The sequence below is a fragment of the Coffea eugenioides genome, chromosome 6 (genome assembly GCF_003713205.1).
Source record: "Coffea eugenioides isolate CCC68of chromosome 6, Ceug_1.0, whole genome shotgun sequence".
Taxonomy (NCBI): domain Eukaryota; kingdom Viridiplantae; phylum Streptophyta; class Magnoliopsida; order Gentianales; family Rubiaceae; genus Coffea; species Coffea eugenioides.
Genome location: NC_040040.1, coordinates 55,261,395 through 55,283,834, shown reverse-complemented (window position 1 = coordinate 55,283,834; position 22,440 = coordinate 55,261,395). Strand labels below are relative to the sequence as shown.

The following is a 22,440-nucleotide window of genomic DNA, read 5'->3' as shown; positions in this document are numbered from 1 at the left end:
TGATGTGGATCTATTCTGCAAGTTTCCGTTAATAATTCTACAGCATCTGAGATGTCAATTAACAACCACATGCCCCAAGTCTTCAGCGTGCAAAGGGCGTTGGAAATTAGTTATGTTTAAGTTGTTAAGATTTTCCCACTCAATCCTTCATTCAACAGCTGTCACATGTGGTCCTTCATTCCCAGTTGGTTCTAGTTAGAGGGATCTATCCGTTTCTTTTATTTGGTTTTTAGGGAAATGGATATATGTGGTTTTTGTGGATAATCCATATAAATCCATTTAATTTAATGGTTTTACTTGGATCAACCATTTAAAACCAATATCATAAATGGATAATCCAAATCCATTTAATTATGGATTATATGGATGGATAAATGGATCTCAATCCAAATTGCCACCTCTACTAAGCATTATAAAATGATTGGAAGTCTTTTTTTTGTTTTTTAAAGTGGAACAAGTTCTTTTAAATGCACAATTATTCACAACAATAATTACCCTTGTTATCTAATTTGCAAAATCCTAAACAAGAGTCTTTTTGGTTTTGCACTTCGTATAAGGCGAAACTATTTACCAATTAGACATTTAGCGTGTGAATTGTGAAAGACGGCATCTAGGTCTAGCGATTTTTTCTCTTTTAAATTTTTTGGATTTACTCGACTTGATTGTCATGTTACCATCAATTGGGGCTCACAAGAAAAAAACGACTATTCTGCAAAACATTATAAAGAGGAAAGTTAAAACGTTCAAATGTGGAATATACTCAAATTATTCAATTCCAGGGCCCCAAAAATTATAAAGAGGAAAAGAACAAGTGAACCACTTTTCTAAACCCGATCTTGATATTTTCAAGTGAACTAATTAGCTTCTCATCAGATATCTTTTTATTCTTTTATCGAATACACTTGTTATCATAATATTGTTTGTGTTTTTCATTAAAATAAAGATCATTTCTTATAACTATTTTTAGTTCATCATGCATCACCATAATGATGTGGCTCTGAATTTACAATATAACTTATATATTAGAAGACTCATTACTTGACTAATTTTCCTTTTTTTTTTTTCTTTTTTCGGGGTTAAAGTGTTCATTTATAAATCTATGTTGGATTGCTTAAAAGAAATATTCGAAAGTCTAGACTAGACTCCCCTAGGGAAGAAAAAACGAAAAAAAAATCTAGTTTGGAACTTTGAGATGGACAGTGAATGGCCACATCTAGGTTGGCGGATCAATTTATTTTCTTGAATTTAATTTGCTACATATTTTCTTGTATTTTCATGAATAAATAATGAAAGAAAATGTATTAATTTCTCTTCATTTTCATGTTACCATCATATCAATGTAGGCTAATAAGAAAAATATCTTTTTCATACAAAACAACAACAAGAGCAAGGAGTCCAAATTAGACTTGCACTGTGAGAGAAGCTCAGAATTTAGATTCTAACGCATTTGGTTAGCAATTTCCTCCATTGGAGCCCAGTGCTGAAAAAGATATGGTTCATGGAATTCTACTGGTTTATTAAACAAAACGTCCCAACTCCCAAAACTAATGGAAGAAAGAACAACATTACTAGAACTAGATATTGAGATATCAAAGCTGGCTGATTAGAATTTAGGCTTGTTTTCATTTGCTGTGAAATTTTGCAAAATTTGGTTAAAGCGATTGGTAAGGATAATGAGAATTAGGTAAATATAGTCTTTAATAGATTCATATTTTAAATTTTTTTTTTTGGCTATTGATAAAATCTGAAGTTAGATGCAGAAGAAGAATATCAAAAAAAGTTAATAATCCTAATTTTAGAATATATAATCAAAGAAAAATAATCGATCAACTATCAATAGGTATTGATCCCATGATCGTGCACTACATATTATTTTGTAAAGAAAAATGATTTAATCATATATTTATTGTTTAAATTTATATCCAACTCAATGAGGAGTTATGTCACATCATGTAACTCATTGGTAATAAGGCCCAGTTCTGAAAGAGATATTCAATAAATTAATTTTTTGCTTACATACATGCCTATTTGAGACCTCAGGTACCAATTAAAGAGCCCCTTCTCAAATTCACTCAGTCAGTGTGTAACAAGTATGCTCCATCTTCAGATTTTGGCAGTTTTGTTGTCTCTAATCCCGATTTTCTTCCTGCTCGGGATCACATCTGATAGTTTTTTCACTACGCATTGTCAGAGATATGGTTATCGTACCTTCAAATCCAAAGACACCAGCTGTGACCATAGCCCATCCACCTGCGGGGTTACTGACATCAATTTAAAGTGCCCGTTTCAATTTAGTGGTGCTGATCCAGATTTGTGCCGTAACCCTATTGAATTCTCTTGTGAAAATAATCGCACTGTTCTATCCTTGAGTAGTGCCTGTCGGGAGATACAGCAGTATAACTTTTCTGTGGAGCTAAACAGTATTGATTATGAGAAACAGACACTTCGTATATTTGATCCCGGAGTGCAAAAGAACAACTGTTCTACTCTGCCAGTCTACCCATTACAGCGAAACGACTACTATTATCAACCTGGTGCGGGTTATGACATGGAGATTGATGCTGATATTGGTTCGTTGGTCTTTGTGAGCTGTAAAAATCCGGTGAAATCGAAAAATCCTCCTCTTTATGTAGACACTGCTTCCTGTAATATCACTGCAAATCATTTTTCAAAAGTGAAAGCTCCACCCGGTTATTACAGCTATGTTGTGGTTGGTGAAAGTGTGGTGGCATCTGATATTAAAGAGTCGTGCACTGTCTATAAGAAGGTTCCTGTAGACCTGCGGTGTCTCCCTGATGTAACAGCAGGGGATATTTCGTTTCAAGACATCCACAATCTTCTGTCTAATGGCCTTGAGCTCAGTTGGTACAGTGGCCCGCAGGAGCCCCGCAGGAGGAGATCTCTTTTTTGTAAGTACACTAATTTGAAGATTTATTAACATCGTAATTGATGATTGAGTACTACGGCTTTTCATATGGCATATGTTTTTGGGGAATTAATGCCAAATTAATGTATATTGGAAGATTTTAAGTTACCGTATACTGCTTTTCATCTTTCTTTCTTTCTTTTTTTTTTTAAATTATAGAACAACCAAATAAATGCTTATCCTTGATTTCTTTACATATGGCATTAACTGAAAAGAATTAGGATCTTATTTTCTTGTTAAGTCGAACGTGGGGCAGGCACTTTTTTGTTCGGTATGTCCAGTTTGTTTAGTTCTTATAACATTTGATGTCCCAATCAATAAAATACAGTATAACAAAATAATGTAAATGTACACAACCGCACCTACCTCAATTCCCTCTAGATCATCCAGTTTTTTCTTTTTCGTTTTTTCTTTTTATTTTTTGGGGAATCAGAAACCTGCTGCTATTTTGTCTTTATTTGTTGCTGCAAATCTTTTTTAGCAAACAAAGTTATATAGGAACATATGAAGGTGGGTTAACTTTTTTAAAAAATTTGTATTATGATCCCAACAAACATATGAATTATTGAATTTTTACTTTAAACCAAAACAAATATCCTTTGAATTTATTGTCGTAGTCATTTGAAACTTGTACGCACCAGAGTGTGAAATAGCAGCAATTAATAAAAGTTGAATTTCAGCATCCAATTGGACATTGACGTTGACTTTTGTACTTAGGCGATGTGGCTCTCATATTGGCAGAAATCTCCGGATTCGTCATCCAACTTGTCTTCGGCCAAGAACGTGAGTAATCTGATTTCTTTGATTTACAGAAAAACCATTCTTTAATCAATCAGATTCTTTCTATTTCAATATTTCCATTATAATCCTTTAACTTTTCTTTTATAAGCAGATTACTTTGAAATTGGCTTAGTTTCGGGTAAGGCATCTGATTTATAGTTGAAAACTCTGTCTATTGGAATATACTAGAAGTCAGTCAATCATTGTTTTGTTCTTATTGTTTTGTTCTTCTATTTCAGCTGTGCTTAGTGCAGCAATAAAAGTCATTGGCATTATCCTCTTGTTTGCTTTCCTCCTTTATCGGTGTCGTCGGAGGCATTTATCGAGGTATGATACAATAGAAGATTTCCTACAAGCAAACAACAGCCTCATGCCCATTAGGTACTCATACAAAGAAATAAAGACAATGACAAAAAATTTTGAGGAGAAACTAGGTGAAGGAGGCTATGGTTTGGTTTACAAAGGCAAATTGCGCAGTGGAGGTACAGTTGCTGTCAAGATGCTGAACAAATCAAAAGCTAATGGACAAGATTTCATCAATGAAGTTGCAACTATTGGAAGAATACACCATGTGAATGTGGTTCGGTTAGTGGGATTTTGTGTTACTGCCTCAAAACGTGCTCTAGTGTATGATTACATGCCAAATGGCTCTCTGGATAAGTTAATTTTCTCAAACTGTCAAAATGGTTCTCCATTGAGTTGGAAGCAAGTTTGCGAGATTGCAAAGGGGGTTGCTCGTGGCATTGAATACTTGCATCAGGGGTGTGATATGCAAATTCTGCATTTTGATATTAAACCACATAACATCTTACTCGATGAGAACTTTGTTCCAAAAGTTTCGGACTTTGGACTTGCAAAACTCTACCCGATGCAAAAGAGTATTGCAACTCTTACTGTTGCGAGAGGAACTTTAGGTTACATGGCCCCGGAGTTGTTCTATAAAAAGATTGGAAGAGTCTCACATAAGACAGACGTTTACAGCTATGGAATGTTACTAATGGAAGTGGCAGGAAGGAGGAGAAATGTGGATGTGCATGCTGAGCATTCAAGTCAAATATACTTCCCTTCATGGATATATGACAAATTCGATCAGGTGGAGGAAATGGAAATCGGAGATCATGCAACTGAAGAAGAAAAGACAATTACAAGAAAATTGATTTTGATTGCCTTGTGGTGCATACAAATGACACCTGAGGATCGTCCTTCAATGAGAGAAGTCTTACAAATGCTTGAAGGTGATGCTAGTGGCCTAAAGTTGCCTCCTAAACCGTCGTTTTACCCTCCAGATTCACCCATATCCATGCAAAGAAGCAGTGATAGTAGTTCTTCTAACGAGTCAACGGCACCCCTATGTAGCTCTGTTGCTTTAGAAATAGAGCAGATGGATGACTAAGTAGAATTCGTGCATTCAGTGAAATCTTTGTCTAGTGGATTTGTCTTTCAAACTCTCAAATATGCCACCTAGTACCAGATAACATGGCAAACTGAAATATCAGTTTGGCATCAATAAACTGAAAGGTAGCACCTTGATATATGCTTCATATGTAATAGTAATACCAGCATCAATCTTTGAGTTTAACATAATAATTTCTACAATTGAGCTCCAACACATATTTTTTTCTTAAACTATTATGTTATCTAAAAAAGCGAGCAGCATATCTAAATATTTCCTTCAAATTCGTAAGATCAATCCTTTCCAATAGTGTTGCTGCTACTAGTCAAATTGTTAGTTTATAGCCTTGTAGCCATTTTTCCTTATCCTTGGATTTTTCCTTTGAAACATGTCGTTCCTTTTCATCAACGTGGAGAATAAGACATTTCCTGGATACTGCCAGCTTGAGTAAGTGGAGGCGAATGCTTCACGGTCTAGCTGATATACTTTTCAAATAATCATGAAGAAGAGAACTAGTATTTCTTCTTGTACCTCCTTCTTGATGGTTCAGTTATTTAAGTTGAGGTTTTGTCGTGTTGAAGAATTCAAGTACGTAAGAAGCATCACGACATTAAGCACAACCATTGGCACCTTCTCTTGAATTATGGATAGGTTAACTGTTATTGATTGCTACTGTCATTGTCTCTGAGTTCATATGATTTGATTACAAAAGTCAGTCATTAATTTCAAGGGGAGTGGAGAGGAAAATGGAATTGCTGGCCATAGGGAGCTACTTTGTGTCATAATGATAAACCGTTCTGAAAAGATCTAAACTTCAGTTTTTCAATAAACGCGTCTGAACATGTTAAGATCTAAATCCATTAAGTTTCAGTGTTGAATGAGATTATCAAACAGGGCCTAAGTAACAACCATTGGCACCTTCTCTTGAATTATGGATATGTTAACTGTTATTGATTGCTACTATCATTGTTTCAGTGTTCATATGATTTGATTACAAAAAGTCAGTCATTGTGCCTAAGCTTTGGAGAGGAAACTCGAATTGCTGGGGATAGGAAGCTACTTGTGTTGTAATGATAAACCGTTCTAAAAGGATCTAAACTTCAGTTGTTCCGATAAACTTTCTTGATATGTGTTGCACGAATACAACATTTTAAAAAGTTTTGGCTTTAGGGAGAGAGGTGACATATTAGGCTTGAAAATGAAGGGCGTAGTAGTACTCTTAAAACAAATGTCTCAGCTCAGGAACAAATGACATTAAGCACTTGTTGCCCTCACGAAGTACCTTTTGATCGTGACATTTTGTTACCCTGCAGCAAGGCCAGCATTTCCCGCTAGATAGATCAGATAGACAGAAATACAGAACTAATTAGTTCTAATGACAGTAAACAAGAAATCATGAGTTCAAAGTGCGAAACAAATGTTGCATCTAAATTCCATAAATATTCATATACATTCTTATCATATTAGTTCACATGTCAAAAGAATTATAAGTATCTCTACTCTGTGAGGAATTTCATATTAACACAGGCATTTAAAACTATTTTATTCATTAGAGAGTGCTAAAACTACTTACCTTAGTGAAAATGAATCAATACCTAACTTAACTTAGGTAATTCCTGTGATACACATCTTTCATGCCTATAACAGCTAAAGCCTAATTTAATTTCTAACTCTTAATAATAGAGTAAATTATCAATATGTCAATTACAACTCAGTCCGGGACCAATAAGAGCAAAAGAAATATTTTTGAAGCCGAAACAGGGAAACGAAGAAGTGGGGACTGGGCCTCACGTACTCAAAGCCACCACCTTACACGACTTATAAGAATTCATCCAAACTTCAAGATTTTCACTCATTTTCCCATTTCACTTTTGATTAAGATTCCAAATATAAAACAAGCATAGACAGGAACCAAACCATGAAATCATTGTATTTCATCAACTGATCATTTCATCGCAAAATTTCTAAAATCATCACATAGTCCCACTAAATTAGCCAACAAAATAACAAATAGGCAAAAGACTGTTAAAGAAGTCAGAAGTGAAACCTTAACTACTTGGGAGGAAGGATGGATTAAGTAGTATTGGAGAGGAAGTGTAAATAAGAGATCTCGAATTTGAGACCGCCCACTTACATTAAAAAAAAAAAAAAAGACCCCAAGCACCTCATTTATTCTAACTCTTTGATCTGCGAAGCTTTCACCTTGATCAAGAGAAGGACTAAAGAGAGATTTTAGAGAGAAATAGTACGAAGGGTAAGAGAGAGTAAAATGAGGTCCAACTCATATTCTTTCAATATAAAAATTTGCCAAATTATTAATTAGTCCCCCAACTTCTAAACTTAATCACATATACCACCAAGGTTCTATAACCTTCACTAATTAACCCATGAAATAAAGTTACATGGTCTTAAATGTTACACTTATGCTGCAAATATTTGGAGAGAAATGTGCAGAATTTGAATTTGGCATACAGAGGAGCATATGCTTTGAATATTAAACTGTCTTGGCTCAGATTTTATTGTGCTAGGAAAAATTTTCTTGATTAAATAGTTAGGTCGTCTCTTGCATCTTGTGTCTGTCATATATGGGAAGAGAGAAACAAGAGAATTTTCACTAAGGAAGAAAAAGCTACTCCAGCTACTCCTACCATGTAGCAACCCATCAGCACTGAGGTTAGAGCAGTTGTAGCTTCTTGGAAGAAGATTACACTAACAAAGTATAGCATGGAATTAATTTTGATCTTATACTCTTACCGTGAGTTTTCTCTTTGTTTAGTTGATGACCTTGGGTGTTGTTTGCAATTAGTGTACTTTGGAAGGTGTTGCTGGTTTGGCCTTTTGCTACTTCTCATAATAAGCTCTGTTTTTGCTATATCAATAAAATGAATACCTTACCTGAAAAAACAAATGGAGGTACTAAGGGAACAATTTTGTTTTTTTTAATACAAAAATAACAACAAAGGAGTTGACCAAAAAAATAACAACTTGATTTTGTCAATAATAATAATAATAGCAACGACTTCGGTGCTAAATTCAATTGACAATGGTGTGTATTTCAACAAAAAGAATGGAAATAAGAAAAATGACACAAGTAGCCAAGTTTAGATTGGGTTCCCTCAAAAAAGGGGGAAAAAAAAGAGTATGTTGACTTAGTTCTTTAGTCCGAAAGGAGTTCATCATTAGTTTTTAACATTGACTCGGTCAATTATTAATAGTATGTTGCAAGTTTAGATTTTGGAAGCTTTGACTTGGTAACCTATCTTGGATTTCATCCTTTCTTTAATTTTTTTTTTTGGGTTCTGGATGCAGTAATAATTCTTCTATTGTGACTCTGTTGCATTAGAAAATGGTGCTACTTAACTTTCTCATTCTAATTTTTTAGATTTTTTAAAAACTTTCCCATTCTTATAGCTATGGAAGTTATTTCTCTTTTTTTTTCAAATATTATTTTGTTTGCTCATAAACACGTTTTCCAACTAATTTTTTTTAAAAATATTTTCATCCAAGTTTTTATCTTACATACATCAATATCATAAAAAATATTATAGTAATTATTTCAAATAATATTTCAAATAATACACTATCTAGACACACTTTATGCATCTTCTACTTTGTTTTAATTTTTAATTTTTTGTATTTTATTCTTATTTTTGTCAATAAGATGAAATTTAAAATGTTCAAACCAAGTAACAACACGTAATTCTAATACCACTAGCATGTATTTCCAAAATGAACACTGAAGTTTTGCATCTTTGTTACAAAATTATACAAATAACCTATAATGATATGGTTTTACACTATTTAGAGACGGTTATAAATGCCACAAACTCTTAACTAGTTATACTCTTGATAAGAAAAACCTGATAGACATATGAGCATGTTAGAGTGTGTTTGGATGGTGTATTTTTGGATGTTTATATAAAATTCTACTATAACTTATTGTTCTACGCTAGAAAATTTTATTTTTTGTGTATTTGAGAGTTGAAAAAACAAACTTTCTTTTTTCTTTTTCTTTTCCTTTTCCTTTTCCTTTTTGTTTTCTTTTTCCTTTTCCTTTTCCTTTTCTTTTTCCCTCCCTCTCCCTTCCTTCCTCCCTCCCCACTGCAACACCCAACTCTCCCCGGCGGTGCCGATTCCCCCCATCTCTCTCTTCTCCTCCCACTTTCTTCCTCCTCCATCCCTCCCTCTTCCTCCTCTCCCCTTCCTGATTCCCCCACAACCCCCCCTCCTCCCTCCTGGAACCAGCAGGGTAGGAGATTTTTAATTTTCATAAACTGCAAATTTTAATTGTCATCAAAAGTATTAATGATAATAACTACCAAGTAAGTGCTAAAGTCTAGATTGCAATGCCTTCCACATAACAGAAGTTTAGATTGGACTCCCTTAACAAAGAATGAAAAAAGAAAATGAAAGAATGAAAAGTTTAAATTGCGTGGCTAGTCAAAAGTCAATTGAGGTTAATGGTAAAGTTTTTCTTAATAAACAACTCCAGTAGTCAAGTATAGATTGGATTCCCATAAACCGTTACCGGGAAAGGAGGTTAAAATTTACTAGTTAGAGTGCATTCATTTGCTCTAAAACCTTACCAAGCAGCACCTTCTCCTCTGAATATCCGGCTATTTTTAGTCAATCATTAATAGCATGTTGCAAGTTCAGAGTTTGGTAGTTTTGCTGTCCCTAATCTTGATTTATTTTTTGGTATCCGGATTCAGATTTGATACCATTGTCGATAGCCTGTTACGCAAATGATTATCATACCTTCAATTCCAAACACACCGGCTATGACCATAGCCCATCTTCTTGCAGAGGCACTGATGCCAGTTTAAAGTGCCCGTTTCGGTTCAAAGGTGATCATGCAAATTTGTGCCCTTATGCTTTGGTGTTCAGTACTTCCCTTAACAAAGGTTATTGATGGGGAGGAACAGCACTTTTATGCAGATCTAGACAGCATTGACTACAGGAAACGGACACTTCGTATATTTGATCCCGGAGTGCAAAAGGACTACCGTTCTACTCTTCATTTACCTCTATTTTATTCATCAATTTCTTCTTTTTGTTTCTTGTATTTGTAGAACATTGGAAGCTATTAATACACAAGACTTTCAGTTGAAATTAACCTTCAACATCTTATTCTAACTCAGAGATCACTGCCAATCCTGAAGCCAAATGTCTTCTATGCAAGCTTGAATTACTTGGATTCATGGGATCTGTTGAGGTAAAAGGACTTGGTGGAAGACTCGGACTTTCTCCATTTCCTTCAAGCATCTGAAGAACGAAGGTTATTGAAGGACGATCCACAGGATTCCACTGAATGCACCAAAGTCCCACAATTGCCAATTTTTTGACAATGAAATCCTCTCCATCTTCCTCAACTTGGATTCTCAAGTCTTCCCCTTGAACCAACCGTCCGTAAACCCATTGGGGATAGTACACTTGGCTAACATTTTGCACATTGGCATCAATGTTCTTCCGTGTCCAACCATTTCAAGCAACAGCATCCCAAACCTTAAGTACAAAATCAATATAATTGTGCTTTTTTTTTTAATTCTCCCGTCCCTTCTCATACCTTTTTTAGTCTCAACTGCTTGATACAAGATTTAAACCTTAAATCTAATAGTTAGGAGGACTCTAAAAACCCTTCCTGATCATTAGACAAACCCCAGAAGCTAATCGTACTTTGATGAGTTATAGAGAATTAGGTCTATATCATTATTGTCCTAAGTTACAGTTGAATCTAGAAAATGTCGTAACTTTTGGGGCCCTCGTATTGAGATGCACCAATTGCTACTGTCCTATGTCACAGTTGAATCTGGAATATTAATTATTAAGATCAGGTTTAGAAAAGTTGCGGTAACTTTTGGGGCCATCGTATTCAAGTGGTCCGTTTGGAGTATTATGTTATGGTACAGAAACCAGAGAGGCCAGAGTTTCACAGGAACCAGAAGGAAACCAACTCAAATAAAAGGAACCAACTAACAATGAATCAATGGAACAGTAAACGTATGAATCTGATCTTTCATTAATTGAATCTTAGAAACCAAAATTACCAGAACAGAAATGATGGTTTTAGCTAAGAAGGGGTAAGAATCGAAGGAAAATTGGGAGGGAAACTGAGGATTGCTCCTCAAGCAAATTCAGATGAATCTGGACGAATGATTTTCAAAAACTGATTACAACGAAGCAGAGATGCCTGCTTATAAAGGTATCAATTTCTAACAAACTCCTAACTACACCAATAAGAATCAAACACGTGGCCTTCTTTTATTTAGCTCGCTCCATGACAAAGCCTCCCCCTTAAACAATCCTTGTCCTCAAGGATGTCAAACAAAGTTCCAGGCTTCCAAACAAAGTATTCAGATTGATATTTGGCAGTTCGCAGCAAGCAAGTAGTATAAGAAAATGGCAAAGCTTGCTGATTCTTCTGAGATTGATCTTCCATAAGCACGTGCAAAAGAAGTTCAGCCGCCAATTTTTGCATAGCAGGGCTTTGAGCATTTCGAACTTCTCCAGGTAGTCAGCTACTGAACCTGTCTGCATCAGTTTGTTGAATTCCTCTATAGCTTCTTCAGGGGAGCCATCTCCAAATCTCTCACAAAGTGCATTGCAGAGTTCTTCCCAATGAATAACCTTCCTGCCAGAAAACGTGCCGTGGAACCATATATCTGCTTTGTCTCTGAGATAAAGTTCTGCAACTTCAGCTCTCGTTTCTTCCTCTATTCCATTGATTTTGAAATACTTGTTGGCTTTGCTGATCCACTCCTTTGGGTTCTCTCCAGTGAAGGTTGGTAGATCCATCTTAGGAAATCTGGTGAATATTTTGCTCTCCTTAGCCTCAGACTTATCCATAACTCCCTTCTGCGCCTCCCTTCTCCTGCCATCTTCCTTATATCCTGAATCAGACTCTGAGCTGCTGCTCTCTACCTCCCTTCCTTTGTCATTCAGCTTTGCTAACATTTGTGCCATCATGTTCATCATACCTTCGTATTTCTGATCCAGGTTTTTGAGAGCCTTTTCAGTGTTCTCCTGCCTGTGTTCCATGACCCTCACAGCTTGATCCAGTCCATCACTTCTGTTAGCAAAAGTTCTAACTACACTCCCTAGTTCAGTTATCTCTTTCCTCATCTCATCTTGATTTTTAGTCATTTCTCCCAATGGCTCGTAGCTAGCTCTGATACCACTGTTATGGTACAGAAACCAGAGAGGCCAGAGTTTCACAGGAACCAGAAGGAAACCAACTCAAATAAAAGGAACCAACTAACAATGAATCAATGGAACAGTAAACGTATGAATCTGATCTTTCATTAATTGAATCTTAGAAACCAAAATTACCAGAACAGAAATGATGGTTTTAGCTAAGAAGGGGTAAGAATCGAAGGAAAATTGGGAGGGAAACTGAGGATTGCTCCTCAAGCAAATTCAGATGAATCTGGACGAATGATTTTCAAAAACTGATTACAACGAAGCAGAGATGCCTGCTTATAAAGGTATCAATTTCTAACAAACTCCTAACTACACCAATAAGAATCAAACACGTGGCCTTCTTTTATTTAGCTCGCTCCATGACATATTAACTCTATTGACATTGAATTTCTATAAAAAAAAATCAGGGTAAAATTAAAAAATTTCTACTATCCAATGCCTGTGATCGACAATTCTCTCGATCAATAGGAGAGCATTGACAAGTTAGTGGGGGAAAAACAAACAATTTTTAAAATTCTATATCTAGACTTGGAATTTTGCCAAGCCCCACTAACCCCGTAAATTCCTAAAGAATGTCAATTTTCAAACGAAATTTCCAAAATGTGATAGTTATGATACCTCTCCCAAAAGAGTGATTTTTGACTGAATTTAATGTCTCCTCAATTTGATTCACATAACGTGTCTTTAATTTTTCAAGATATTTATTCCTCAGAAGTTGTATTAATTGAATACATTTTTTAAGGAGCCTATTCACCGCATATGTTCTTTTAATAAGTCTCACAATTTAGGAACTCTTTCTAAAAGCCATCGTCATTCGAGAATTCACTCTCCACTAATAAAAAGAGTCGAAGAGTGTGAATTTTTAAAAGAAATTTTCAAAGGGTGATAGTTTTCAAACCCCTTCCGAAAGAGTAAAAAAGTATTCATTGAATGCAATATTTCTTTGAATGTTGTATTCACAAAATGCATTCTTTGATTTTCTCGGCAATTAGTCATCAAAAGTTGCATTAGCTAAATATGTTTTTTTAATTCATTAAATATATTTTTTACAAAAATCTCAGTATTTGAATGCTCTTTCCGAAAATCATCCCCATTCGAAATTTACTCCTAACCAAGACGTAGATCACCAGTAGTTCTGTGGCTCTCAATACACCACAACCAATGTTTTAAAATCGAGCTCGAAATATCTGATCGAATTGATTGAACCATCAATCGGGTTGTTTTTCAAGTTAGGTTAAGTTAAAACTTAGAACCTTAAAAAACCGTTCTATATCTTCACAACCCGTCAGACTGTCCAGTTGGACCAACGAACCGTCGAACCAGAATGGTTCTTCCCAAACCGCTCCGGTCTTGTATTCTCTTCAAAGTTGCGGCCGACAATTTCGGACGATGAAGCTAGCCGCACGTACTACTAATTCTTGCCTTTTTTTGCCATCCAAGCCTCATTATTTCTTTTAAGTTTCAAAGTTACCTCATTATCGTTCAATAATATTTTTGTGTCATTGTACTTTTCAAAAGTTACAGTTTAGCTTCAAATTGTTTAGATATTTCAAAATTTCTTACTAAAATTTCTACTTTTTATCCACAAAATCATTATTAAAATTAAAATATCTATATTATAGCTTAATTTTTATATAACTCCAATTTTTATTCATTATATTAATTCCAGTACATATTTTTTTCTTAAACTATTATGTTATCTAAACAATGAGCAGTATATATCTAAATATTTCCTACAAATTCATGAGATCGATCTTTTTGCGGTGGTGCTGCTATTACTGGTCAAATTGTTAGTTTAACATAGCCTTGTAGCCCTTTTTATTTGTCCTTGGAATTTTCCTTCGGAACGTGTCTTTCCTTTTCATCAACTTGATGAATTTGGGATAGCCCAAGTTCACTTATGCTGTACAATCTTTACATTAATTTTATGGATTTGACAAGCAATCTCTCATAATTTCAATGATGCAATGAGAAAATATTGTAGTTACTCTAATTGTTCTACTAATAGATGTAAAATAATCATTAAATGAAAAGCTTTAATTAAAATTTTTTATTATAATTGACAAGATTAGGTTTTTTCCTTTGTTAATTGTAAGTGGGAGGTCTCGAACTCGAAACCTCTCACTTACACTCCTTTCTCCGGCTATATTAAGTTGAATTTTATATGACTTGCAAATTAGATTATAAAATTGTGCATTTCAGCAAAAATAATCTCCATTTATATTGATATTTTTATGTTCTTTCAGTGTTACCTTACAGCCTACAGATATACAAATTACTATAGGATTTAGATAAAGAAATGTATACATCAACAAAATATTGAACATATCAAAGTGGGCCGAGACTAGATATGGCTAAGCCTTTCATAGCCTAAATTTGGCTCACTTTGAAAACTTTTAGATTGCTTAACCCGCCCAGCTATGATATGGCTGGACTTGGATAGTTGGATTGCCTAAGATCAACAACTCACTTTAAAATTCAGCATCAGTATTAGACCCAAAAATTGAACCCTACTTGATCTCTTATTAAGCTGAGCCCTAATTTGGGTGGGACAAATCAATTCGACTTTATTGACAGTCCTAATGCTATGGCAAATAAAAAATAATATCATCCTAATACCAGCTAATAGTACCTTAACCGTTGCAGTCAATAATAGACTCTATCACTTATGAATAATTTTTTTACAGTCTAGACTAACTACTTGAATAACTACTTAATAAATCTAGCAGTTGATTTTTAATTAATGAAAGTGCTCCAAATAAAGTTGTAGCGTCCATTAATTTCACTAGTGGATCTTGACAATTTTTTGCTTGACAATAAATAAAAAAATAGAATACTTCTAAGCCGTGAGTACCACTGGCTTGTGCCAATCTTGATGACTTCTTATTTGACTCATAAATACAGCTATAGGCCTGTAGGCATTATTTTCTTCTTTTTTTTTTTTTTTGCTGATCATGAAATAAATCAAGAATCTTGTTCAAAAACACAATTCGGAGTCCTCTTCTCCTATGCCTTTTTTTTAGCTTATTGGCTCACTAGTCATTACGTTCCTGGTACAGATATTGGCAGTTCTGTTATCTCTTGGCTTAGCTTACTGACAGGCGCCGAACCTGTGCAATAATAAATACCTGCTCAAATAAAATACAAATCCTGTATATAGCGGTAAGCAGGGTCGAATCCACAGGGATTGGGGATAATTTAATTTCTTCTCAAGTTCCAGATATGGGGGGTTTTTGAAAATGAGAGTAACTAAATTATTTGGAATAAATTAAAATAAAATAAAATAACTACAACTCAAATAACTAATTATCACAATAAAAATAATAATGGACGAACTCTAGCCAAGAGACAACTTCGGAGATGGTTCACTTAATTCGATCATAGATGCAAGGATTATTCCAGTTACTATCTGATAAATTAGTTATAGTTGTCATACACGCGATAAACAACCAACTCTTCCTCAATTTGTCGATAGCCAAGGTACGACCGTTGACTATTTCTCTAATCAGGAAACAACCCTAGGTACGACCATAGAAGTTCAATTCCCTAATTGCATGAATAATTAGAAGAGTCTAATTCTAACCAATCAACACGCTACGAGGGTCTCTTTAAGTTAGCCTGTCTATCTCCCTGACACAAACCCAATCATGCCAGTTGCCACCAGTTTAGAATAATTAAATAATTACGGATTTAACTACCCTAATTGGCTTCAGGTTATTGAATTAATCTAGAATCCGGGTCCTGGATAATCGAATAATAAAACAACCATATGAACATAAAGTAGAAGATAGACAAATACCAGTGAATAATAGAAATAAATAAAAACTAATTCGATCTCACAAATTTAGTAGAACCAAGTCCTCCGTTGTTCCTCGACTAGATCAAAAACTTAGCCACGCCTTATGAGAAAATCTCCAAGTGATTTAACTGAGTTTCAGGCCATCAAAAGAGCCAAGAAAAGAAAACTAAAACTATGCTAAAAGCCTAAGCTAAAAAAAGTGATTCCAAAACCTTCTTTACGTTTTTTCTTTTTAAAGCCAAAGGGAACAATGACATAATGCTTCCTACTCCGTGGTCCCCACCAAAATTGAAAGCCAAGAAAAGAATACAAAAGATGCGGCTCAATTTTCTTTTTGTTTCCTCGGCTCCTAGGGCTCTCATAGCCCTTTCTTCATCAGCTCAATAAGGGCCAAAGGGAAATCCATTTGTTTCCTCTCTTGTGGGCCACGTTGAGTGAGCCTTGCAGAAGACTCCCATGTGTGCAGTAATTTGCTCAGAAAGTCCCTCTTTTTTTGTAGTTTCTGTTCCATTCCCTGAAATTAAATTCAAATACCAAATATAAGTAAATATTAATAATTAAAACAATATTTGGCAAGGACAAAGGGGAAATTAATAATAAAATAACCAACAATTAACACCCTATCAATTCCCCCCACACCTAAATCATGCTTGCCCTCAAGTATGGGAACAACAATTGAATACCAAAATTTGACAGTGGCTATTGCTCCAACTACTGTAGTGCCAAGATACCCAAGAAAAACAAATATCAAGCATCACAGGTCAAGATCCAAGAAAAACCACCCTGGTTAGCTTCCCAACCACCAACTCCTCCAATTTAAAGCAAACTAATTTAAGAAAAAGGAATGGTTGCTTACATTTATCAGCAAATGGTCCAACTATTAACCAAAATCTCGACATTAAGATCACAAACCAGCAAGCTGACTTATTCACATACTAACACAATCTTTATTTTATTTTTTTTCTTTTTGTTTTGTTTTGTTTCTTTTCCTTTTTTTTTTTTTTGAGTAACAAAAGACTTAGTCTATAGCCCTTAGAACCTTTTGACGCGAACTCCAACATTTGACAGATGGAGGAGCCCGGTTACTCAGCTCCAATCGCTACAGGACCACGCACTCATAGCAACTACTACCTTTTGACGCGAGAATCGACACTTTAGGTGAAGATCCCCAGTTACTCAGTAGTAACCACTAGCGGAGTACAGTCAACTCTTATTCCCAATCATATAGCACAATAACTAAAAATAACAGCAGCCAGCCTCAAATTTTCAAACATGGAGAACTAAAATTAATAACTGGACCAATTCACATGAAAAATGCCAACAATCATTCCCTATGCCTAGAAAAGTTAACCAAAAATTAGAAAAGTCAAGCCATTACTGATATTCACCAGAGAGATGTTCTTGAACTCAACCACATCAACTTGATACCTTTTTATTAATAAACTTGGCAATAACAGAATTAGAGACAACAATCCAACATCAAAACTTGGTATTCATATGAAACTGATCACTAGAAAGAAAAAGAAAAGAAAATAAATGAAAAATAGGCAAAAATTAACTAAAAATAAAGGAAAAGCCCCTAGAAACTAAAAACAAAAATACTAGCACCACAACGATCCCCACCCCACACCTAATTCACACATTGCCCTCAATGTGATAATGTAAAAGCAGAAGGAAGGAGAGGGGCAACAGTACTTCCCTGAAATCATCAAAATAGGGACGGGGTCACAGCGGCGGTTGAGGTGGAAATTGAGGTGCAAGACCCGTATGGTACATAAACACTCCAACAATGATGTGGGTCAAGGGGTCCTAGACAATTCAATAACAACTACAGCCACCAATAAGGACAATAAGCAAGTCAATATCCACCAATGTGTCTCACTTAACAATCCGACCAACAATAGAAACTGGTGTCCCAGCAAATGTATTAAACCAGTAAAGCAGAAGTCGCACCTAAGGGTAAGGCAACAATCAAGTGAGTAAACAATATTATCCCGCAACCGGACAATTAAATGCAAAATGCGTCCACCCAAGTACTCGACAAATGTCCCACCGGTCAATTTCTCCCAACAATAGCAAATTGTTCTCAACAAGTCAATGAAAATCAACCAATGGCAATAACCAAACAAGGGACACAGGTGCCGCGAGAGTCAATAGACAAACCCAACAGTTATCCTACTAACGGCACAACAGAAATTCCAAGCAAAGTAGCACTTCATCACAGCCCAAAATATTCCAACATATCACGTCAATGGACTCAATACAGAAATCAGCAAAATAGGACTCAAGTGATACCAAAAATGCCCCAACAAAGCAGTGAATTCAACCAATTCGAGCAAGTGAAACTCAACAAATGTCACCAATTGGACAGTCAATTACCCACGTCAAACGCTCAAAAGTAGCACTTGAGCCACGCAACTAGCAATTCCAGCAGTAACCAAATAGAAATTGAGAATTAATAATTTTAAGCAACACTGCAACCAGTACCACTGGTGCTCAGACAGGAAAGTATTAAATCAACGGCAGCAACTCAACCACGAGAACTTAAACTTTAAAATAAGCAAGTAGCTTCAAATAGCCGCAACAACGATAGGCAAAAGATCTCAACCAGTACCACTGGTGAGTCGCATGGAAAAATTAATCAACCAGCCAACAATGCAATGAAAAGCAGAAAATTTCCCCACTATGGCAGCAATTCAACCCAATTCTGTCCAAAATTGACCCTAGCAATTGCCCAAATCAATACCTTCTTCTATCCAACCAGAAATCCAAACACAAATTCCAGAAATCTATGTTAATCGGGGAAGAAATTACAATACCTCCACCTGTCAATTTTGACAGGTGGTGATGGCGTGGCTGGACAGAAAAGCTCGCGTGGAAGGCGGAGCTGTTAGCGTGCGTGAGTGGAGCTTGGGGGTGCGCGGCATGCTCTAGAGCGGAGCTCGCGGCACTGGAGCTTGTGAGCTTATGAGCTGGTGGAGGCTGTTGGAGCTTCAGGCAACAGCGGTGAGGCCACGGGAGAAAGGTAGACAGTCGAGCGCTGGAGGGGCGGCACCCCTGGTCTCTGTCGGCAGCTGTGGCGGCGCTGGAAGAAGAGCTGGGAGTTGCTAGCTGGTTAGTTCGCGCGCTGGAGGGTCTGGCCGAGGGCTGTGGCGGCGCGACTGTTTAGGAGTGAAGCAGGAAGAGCTCTCGTGTGGTGGTGGAGAGAGGAAATCTGGCGGCGGCGTGAGCTGAGGATGGGAGAGAGAGAAGATCGCGCCAGGTGGAGCTGCTGTGCGTGGTGGTCAAAGCTGGAGAAGAGCTGTGGCGGGGAGAGGCGCGGCAAGCCTCGGCCGCGAGCTGGTGGCGGACGAGCAAACTCGCGGCAGCTCCTGGCGGCGCTCCTGGAAGGTGAGAATGGAGGAGAGGCGCGGCTTGGCCACGAGCTGGCGGTGGACCGTGAGGTGAGGCCGAAGGCGGCGACGGCGGTAGCAGAGGTGCGGCGGACAGCAAGTGAGACGCGGCGGCCGTGCGGCTTGCAGGGAAGAAGAAAAAGAAAGAAAAGAAGAAAGAAGAAGAAGAAAGAAAATAGGGCTTCGTGCCCTTTGAAAAATTTTTCGCTTTTCTCTTTTTTTTTTTATTTTAGTAAGGGCAATTTTGTCTTTTCACTGCCCCTACTCTTTTGACCATCCGTCGAAAATTCTCGATCCGTTAGCGTGACCACCTAGCGAGGGTACGCTCAACTACTATAGAGTCCTCAGATCCTGAACCGAAAATTTTGAACGAAAATTTTTGAACGAAAGCGTGACCATCTGGCATGGGCACGCTTAACTGCTATAGAGTCCGCAGATTTTGAACGAAAATTTCTTCCCCTCAGGCGTGACCACCTGGCGAGGGCACGTCTAACTGTCAGCTTCCTGCCACAAAAGCAACAAATCACTAAATGCAATTAACACTTAACAAAAATTCCAAAAAGCATAAAAAAACTAAAATAAAGAGCCTTGGGTTGCCTCCCAAGCAGCGCCTTTCTTTAATGTCTTTGGCTAGACATTGTCATATTTATTCATGGAGGATAAAATCGTGTAGCTTGTTTCAGTGCTTCATCTTCTATGTAATCCTGATAGCCCTCGTAAATAGAGTAATTCTTGAGTCCACGAGTTACGGTCTTCCATGGACTAGTAGATGGCGCCAAAGAAACAGGTAACGACCTTAGTTCTTCCCTCACTCCCCCATCACGAGCATTTACTGGTTCAAAATATTTTGCCATCGCAACTCTTAACTTATTCCTATCATGAAATTCAAAATCGTCTGGTATGATAAAATCAATCTCACTAACAGGAATTAAAGAATATGAGTTAGGAAAATATTGATTAAGGAATGGAGGAGATGTCACCGCATTTGAAGATTGTTCACTGGATTCATTCACTTGAACCATTTGATGTTGGGGTCTCATGTCTTGCACTTCAACTTTCTTTTCAACTGCATTTTTAGATCTTTCTTCTTGAGATTCTCGCAGCACCATTTCATTCGTCAGGATAATTGCACTCTCATCTTCCTCATGGTCGATAATAGTCTGTGAGGGCAATTCTTCACTCATTCGAAAAGTCAATTGCGTTACCCTAGATGTCAATTGATCCATTTGATTTGCTAGGTTACGCGTTCTCGCTTGTGTCTCCTGATGAAAATCTATTGTTGCTTGATGAAAATTCATTGTCTCCTGTTGAAGTTGATATGTCTCCTGTTGAATTTGATGTCTTCTGTTGAATTTGATGTGTCTCCTGTTGAATTTGATATATGTTAGTAGCTATTAATTCAACTATTTCTTCAAGAGACATACCTGACATGGATGATGATTCTTGAGACTCATACTGCTGAAAATTCATTGGCCCTGTTGTATAATTATAACTGGAGTTATCTCACCATTCTTGATCATACCCGTTTGGATTAGGGTTATACTACGTTTGAGACCATGGTGAAAAATCTCCATAATTATTGAGTGGGACACTCAGATTATCTTGATATTCGGGGCACATACCGGTCGAATGATCCCTGGCATAACAAATTTCACAGGTTGCAGCAGCCATTCTTTCTCTAATAGAGTTCAGTGCCTCTAAATATGCAAACTTAGAAAAAAAATCAGTCTCATTGCCTTCCTCGGAAACAAAATCCAGTAAATCACCAAAATACGGAGTGTTAGAAGCCATAAACTGTATAATTAAAAAAATATATATATAAGAGAAAAATAAATAAATAAAAATAAAAACAAGATGAACTCAAAAAGAAACAAATTAATCTGGCACCAGTCCCCGACAACGGCGCCAAAAATTGACAGGCGCCGAACCTGTGCAATAATAAATACCTGCTCAAATAAAATACAAATCCTGTATATATCGGTAAGCAGGATCGAATCCACAGGGACTGGGGATAATTTAATTTCTTCTCAAGTTCCAGATATGGGGGGTTTTTGAAAATGAGAGTAACTAAATTATTTGGAATAAATTAAAATAAAATAAAATAACTACAACTCAAATAACTAATTATCACAATAAAAATAATAATGGACGAACTCTAGCCAAGAGACAACTTCGGAGATGGTTCACTTAATTCGATCACAGATGCAAGGATTATTCCAGTTACTATCTGATAAATTAGTTATAGTTGTCATACACGCGATAAACAACCAACTCTTCCTCAATTTGTTGATAGCCAAGGTACGACCGTTGACTATTTCTCTAATCAGGAAACAACCCTAGGTACGACCATAGAAGTTCAATTCCCTAATTGCATGAATAATTAGAAGAGCTTAATTCTAACCAATCAACACGCTACGAGGGTCTCTTTAAGTTAGCCTGTCTATCTCCCTGACACAAACCCAATCATGCCAGTTGCCACCAGTTTAGAATAATTAAACAATTACGGATTTAACTACCCTAATTGGCTTCAGGTTATTGAATTAATCTAGAATCCGGGCCCTGGATAATCGAATAATAAAACAACCATATGAACATAAAGTAGAAGATAGACAAATACCAGTAAATAATAGAAATAAATAAAAACTAATTCGATCTCACAAATTTAGTAGAACCAAGTCCTCCGTTGTTCCTCGACTAGATCAAAAACTTAGCCACGCCTCATGAGAAAATCTCCAAGTAATTTAACTGAGATCCAGGCCATCAAAAGAGCCAAGAAAAGAAAACTAAAACTATGCTAAAAGCCTAAGCTAAAAAAAGTGATTCCAAAACCTTCTTTACGTTTTTTCTTTTTAAAGCCAAAGGGAACAATGACATAATGCTTCCTACTCCGTGGTCCCCACCAAAATTGAAAGCCAAGAAAAGAATACAAAAGATGCGGCTCAATTTTCTT

The 22,440-nt window shown here is 36.5% G+C and overlaps 2 protein-coding genes across 2 annotated transcripts in view; one reads left to right on the top strand and one right to left on the bottom strand.

The window, feature by feature from the left end:
• The first annotated feature begins 2,030 nt into the window (after positions 1-2,030).
• Positions 2,031-5,302, top strand: LOC113773328 (LEAF RUST 10 DISEASE-RESISTANCE LOCUS RECEPTOR-LIKE PROTEIN KINASE-like 2.3). Its single transcript, XM_027317947.1, has 4 exons — positions 2,031-2,909; positions 3,644-3,709; positions 3,819-3,845; positions 3,946-5,302. The coding sequence occupies exons 1-4, from the start codon at positions 2,093-2,095 to the stop codon at positions 5,097-5,099; spliced, it is 2,064 nt and encodes a 687-aa protein (XP_027173748.1). The 5' UTR covers positions 2,031-2,092; the 3' UTR covers positions 5,100-5,302.
• A 4,885-nt stretch (positions 5,303-10,187) lies between these two features.
• LOC113773329 (rust resistance kinase Lr10-like) overlaps positions 10,188-22,440 on the bottom strand; it is a 69,932-nt gene continuing 57,679 nt past the window's right edge. Inside the window, exon 2 of the mRNA XM_027317948.1 lies at positions 10,188-10,259. The gene's annotated coding sequence lies outside the window, so the exon portion shown is untranslated. The remainder of the gene's footprint in view (positions 10,260-22,440) is intronic.

Coding starts and splice junctions, on each gene's coding strand:
- LOC113773328 (XM_027317947.1), top strand. CDS start 2,093: ATGCTCCATCTTCAGATTTTGGCAGTTTTGTTGTCTCTAATCCCGATT. Junction 2,910..3,643: donor CAGGAGGAGATCTCTTTTTT/GTAAGTACACTA, acceptor TTTTGTACTTAG/GCGATGTGGCTCTCATATTG. Junction 3,846..3,945: donor TGAAATTGGCTTAGTTTCGG/GTAAGGCATCTG, acceptor CTTCTATTTCAG/CTGTGCTTAGTGCAGCAATA.